Source organism: Gekko japonicus, unplaced genomic scaffold (genome assembly GCF_001447785.1).
Source record: "Gekko japonicus isolate JY-2015 unplaced genomic scaffold, Gekko_japonicus_V1.1 scaffold3949, whole genome shotgun sequence".
In the NCBI taxonomy this organism is placed as follows: domain Eukaryota; kingdom Metazoa; phylum Chordata; class Lepidosauria; order Squamata; family Gekkonidae; genus Gekko; species Gekko japonicus.
The window spans coordinates 40,260-45,304 of NW_015163729.1; the positions used below are offsets into that span (position 1 = coordinate 40,260).

The following is a 5,045-nucleotide window of genomic DNA, read 5'->3' on the forward strand; positions in this document are numbered from 1 at the left end:
CCAGGGATCCTGGAGGTTTCTTTGCCATCTTCTGGGCATGGAACAGGGGTCACTGGGGGTGTGAGGAGGGGAGATGTTTGTGCATTCCCTGCCTTGTGCAGGGGGTTGGACTCGATGACCCTGGAGATCCCTTCCAACTCTATGATTCTGTGGTTCCATTGGTCTGAAGCAACAGAACAAAGTTTGTGTCCAGTGACACCTTTAAGACCAGCAAAGTTGAATTCTGGGTGCAAGCTTACATGTGCATGCCCACTTCTTCAGATACATGCACACAGGAAAGCTTCTACCCAGAACTGAACTTTGTTTTTATTTATTTATTTCAGCTTATATACCGCTCCTTCCCAAAGGCTCGGAGCGGTTTACAGAGAAGTATTTAACGTATCCAACTAGGGCCACACAGTACAGGGGAGAAATGAATGCCTACCAGGCACCCGAGCAGGGTGTGTTCATGGGGGGTCTTCATGGTGGGTTCTTCCTCAAGTCGATGGTGTCTCGGCGGGATCTTCCGGTAGCGACTCCTTCTGGGCGGACCTTCGTGGTGCGCGGCTCTGCAACGGTCCCAGCACTAGTCTCTGTCCTTATTGGCTCCGACCGTGCTGCGTTGCTGCGTCGTCACGCCTTCTCTCCGCCCGGGTCGTTCGTCGCCCGACTTTGCCGTATCGCCGTCCGTCCATCGCCGTCGCCACCGCACAGCCACCACCGCTGCTACACGCCATCCATGGAAGGAGGGTGCCCCCCACTCTTCTAAGAGCAGGTACCCATTTGTCAACTTGCCCTAGGGCTTTCGAGCCGCTGGGTGGGTTGTGCAGCCAACTATCCAGGATTCCTTGGAAGAAGCCACATTTAAGACCAGTTTACGATGATAATACAGATCTTTTCTTTGGGTTGCCAAGTCGTTTCTCGGCCGCAGCTTTAAGGCTTTGTGGGTCTTAAAGGGGCCAGTGGACACGAACTTTGTTCTGTTTTACGGCGTTATTTAAGGCTTAGAGGCCCTTTCCGGCAGGGCGGAGACCAGCCACAGACTCTCCAATCAGCTTTGAGGCCAAAATGCAGGTAATGTGTGCGGCCTCTGCAGGTGTTTTTTTAAAAACTTGGTGTTAGGAGTGAATGGATTGGATTAGGGCTGCTTTGCTGGAGAGGGGAGGGGGGGTATCTTTCTCCTCCCCCTTGTTTCTCCGACTGAAATTCTCCCTCCTAAGCTGCTGTTAGCTGTGGGGGTATGGAGAAAGGCAGGCGCCCGTATTGCACCATGGTCTCTTGCCCCTAGAGGCGTGAGGTAGGGCCGCACTTGTCCAGGGCTCTTTTTGTAGAAAAAGCCCAGCAGGAACTCATTAGCATAATAGGCCAACTGATCTCTGGACAATCCGTTCCCCTGGAGAAAATGGCTGCTTTGGAGGGCGGACTCTATGGCATGGTACCTTGTTGAGGTCCCTCTCCAAACCCCGCCCTCTCCAGGCTGCACCCCCACAATCTCCAGGTCTTTCCCAACCCAGAGTTGGCATCCCAGGCCAAACAGAAGCTGGGAGTTACTTTCTCAAAGCTTGGAGCCGGCAGTTGCCGGGGGTCACAGAATGCCAGGATGTTTGGGTCTCTGTTCTATGTCTTACCGCCCATTGCTGGTGACTCAGAGTAGCTTTCTCCTTACAGCTTGGTGGAATGATGCCAGTAACTGAACTGGTTAGTTTACTTAGGCGCCACCGTGGTGTTGTGGTTGGAGTGTCGGACTAGGATCTGAGAGGCCCAGATTCGAATCCCCACTCTGCTACGGAAGCTCGCCGGGCGCGCTTTGGGCCAGTCACACGCTCTGAGCCGAACCTACCTCACAGAGTTGTGAGGCTGAAAGGGAGGCAAGGAGAAAGATGTAAACTACTTTGGGTCCCCGTTTTTTTGGGGGGGAAACTGGGGTATAAGTGACGTGAGATAAAGAAAATAATTACCCGTCGAGCTCATTGGCAAGGCGAGGGGAAAGCCGTGAACATCTAGGTTCTCGTTTGCACTGAGGGAAGAGAAACTCCTTATCCTCTGCCTTACCGCCCTAATATAATAACGCCAAGCCCGGATTTGGGAGGGGGGCAGGCCTTTGTAATCCACCCTTTTCCAGCCACTGTAGTTCACGTCTGGTGCAGGCGCATGTGTGGGGGGGTGTCATCCCCAGCGCCAGCTGTCACCGACCTGGTCCCCCTGGCAGGGACAGTTGCTAACGAGGCTAATCTGTCACTCCGGCGTCTCTTCCCCGGCAGGGGAGGCCTGAGGGAGGACCGGTCCGCCTGAACCCATGCGGGGTGCCCATGCGCAGAGACGGGGGGTGTCATTGGGCTCAGATGTGCGGGCAGAGCGGCTATTATCTTCATGTGCGGAAGACGGTCTGTAGCCTGATAGGGGACAGGCGATTCTCTGAATAAGCAATTTTAAGACGGAGCTGAATTAACCGAGACAGGCCTCGCGGAGTCCCCCGGGGAAGGGAAGCAGCGGCTGGGCCGGAGACGCCCTCCCCCCTCAGAATTTATCTTTTGGCCAAACCTTGTATAAAACGTAAGAGATGGTTGAGATGTCCCACACGATCCATTATTTTAATTTTGAACGTGAGGAAAGATGAGCAATTATTTTAATTTTGAATGCGAGGAAAGATAAGCAATCCTCTCCCCATTGCCTGTGTTTATTTAGGTATAGAACACATTATATATAAACTGTTTTTCGATGGCTTTCTCCCTTGCGGAACTCAAGGTGCCTTAGAATATAAATAAAACGATTATTTTTTAAAAATGAAAACAGTATAAAGGATACAGCGGTTTAAAAAAAAAAACGCACATAAAAAGTCACAATTTAAACACACCGATTAGGACTGGCAATAAATCGAAAACAGATCAGTCAAATGCAGTCCTAAATAAATATATTTGGAGCAGGGCCAACTTATCCAGTAGCCACGATACTTTTAGGGCCCCACAAAAATATTTTTATTTCTTTTAAAATCGGCAGAGCAAAATGAACTTTTAGGGTCGAAGAAAATGTTTTAATTTTTTCCCCCTCACATCAGAATAAAACGAATGCTTAGGGCCCATGAAAATCTATTAAATTTTGCCTGAAACAGAAAAAAAAAGATGAAGTATTTAAAGTTACATCACAAATAGTTTTTAGTATTGATATTATTATGGCGGGAGGGACCCACAAAGGCAGAAGTACCTAGGGACCAGAGAAAAGTCGTAATGTGGCCCTGATTGGGAGGAGCCATCTTAAAAAATACACTAATTAAATAGAAATGTATACAGGTGAATGCGATTGTAGGTGGACAGTCTGATATCAGGGTGCCAGGTCCGATTGCTGCGTTGGTGGGGGAGGGGCTTTCTGAGAGTGGGGAGGAGCGTCGCAACATGCATACGTAAACAGGAAATGACGGGGCGACACTCTGTTTTTTGGGCAAAACTCTATGGTCGAATTTGCTTCGAATCACTTCCAGTTTTCATAGGCATGTCACATGATTTCCAGGTTCCTGCCGGTAAGAGGGGGTGATGGGGGGGGAAGCACCCGAAAGAGGGAGACCCGCCGCCCACACCGGGCAGTCTGGCCACCCTAGTCTGATACATTTTAATGCAATCTGATTTAAGATGTACATTTGGTTTGTTTGTTTTTAAAGAATCCAAGAGGTGCTCCTTTCTTTTATTTGTTTAATATCGTTTTACCCTTAAGCAGGGCTCTTTTTGTAGAAAAAGCCCAGCAGGAACTCATTAGCATAATAGGCCACACCCAACAGCAGGAACTCATTAGCCTATTAGGCCACACCCCTGACAGCGCAACTCATTGGCATATTAGACCACACCCCCATGTTACCAGAAGTGTGGTCATCCAGCCACACCCACCTTTTGCTTCTTATTCTGTTTACATTGTTTGTTGTCAAAACCCAGGGCTTTATTTGTAGCAGGAACTCCTTTGCATGTTAGGCCACACACCCCTAATGTAGCCAATCCTAATGAGTTTCTGTTTTTGGGTGTGGCCTATTATGCTAATGAGTTCCTGCTGGGCGTGGCCAACTTGGGAGCCAGCCGGAACTCCGTTCCTGTGCGTTCCTGTCCAAAAATAGCCCTGCCCTTAAGGGAGGCAGCAAAGAAGGGGAGGGAGAAAAGATCTGTATTATCATCGTAAACTGGTATTAAATGTGGCTTCTTCCAAGGAATCCGGGATAGTTGGCTGGGGATTCTCTGCAGGAGACCTCCGGTTCCGCTCCTTAAACTACGTTTCTTTGCATCTTCTTTGGAGAAGGAATAGCCGTTCAAACTAATTTCAGTCTTTTATCCAAGGTCCTTTGTCCAGGGTTCAGATTGAGGTACTCTACCCCTGCAGAAATTGCTTATTTTCCCCTCACCCAGGCAGGTCCGTATGTATACTGCAAGCTCATTGGCCTTTGTACAAGAGACCTGTCGAATCAGACCAGTGATCCATCTAGTCCAGCATGCTGGATGCTCCATAATCTTCCCAGGAAGTACAGAGTTTTGCCTCCCCGTGGCCTGTTTTTGGAAGGCGTGTAAAACATTTTTTTGGTTCCTGGAGCTTTCCCGCCACGATAACAGTTTATTCTCCTGGGCCTGAGGGCTTTGTGATGGTTGGCATGAATTTTATGTCATTTCATCCGGACACACCTATATCCAGTGGTTCTTATAAGCCCTTTGGAACTTCTTCCAGAAGGCTCTGGGCATCTCCAGACCTGCAGGCCGGTTAGAGGAGAGAGCGCTCCAAGGCCCGTGCAGAGTTCAAGTTCCCTGCCACAGGGTAATCACGGGCAGGCCCCCCTCCACCATTCAGAATTTCACAGGGTAGCGCTCCCAGAAAGAACTTACGCCCTGAGTTGCTTCTCAGCTTACAAAGCACAAAATGCATTTCAAGGACTCCTCTTGCTCAGTTGCCCACACACATGGCTAGGGAGAGAGGATTAGCCGTGTGCTGTTGGCAACCACATCGGGTATGTTTTTATACATTGTTTGCATACAAGTGCATGCAGTGGAGGGGGGGGGGGAACGCATTTTGCGACCGGCACCAGACACGGCATCGGTTTC

The 5,045-nt window shown here is 49.6% G+C and overlaps 1 protein-coding gene across 1 annotated transcript in view; it reads left to right on the top strand.

Annotated features, from left to right (window-relative positions):
• The first annotated feature begins 412 nt into the window (after nucleotides 1-412).
• BCAM (basal cell adhesion molecule (Lutheran blood group)) overlaps nucleotides 413-5,045 on the top strand; it is a 65,703-nt gene continuing 61,070 nt past the window's right edge. The window contains exon 1 of the mRNA XM_015407873.1: nucleotides 413-656. Within this exon, the coding sequence (XP_015263359.1) occupies nucleotides 413-656 (244 nt within the window). The remainder of the gene's footprint in view (nucleotides 657-5,045) is intronic.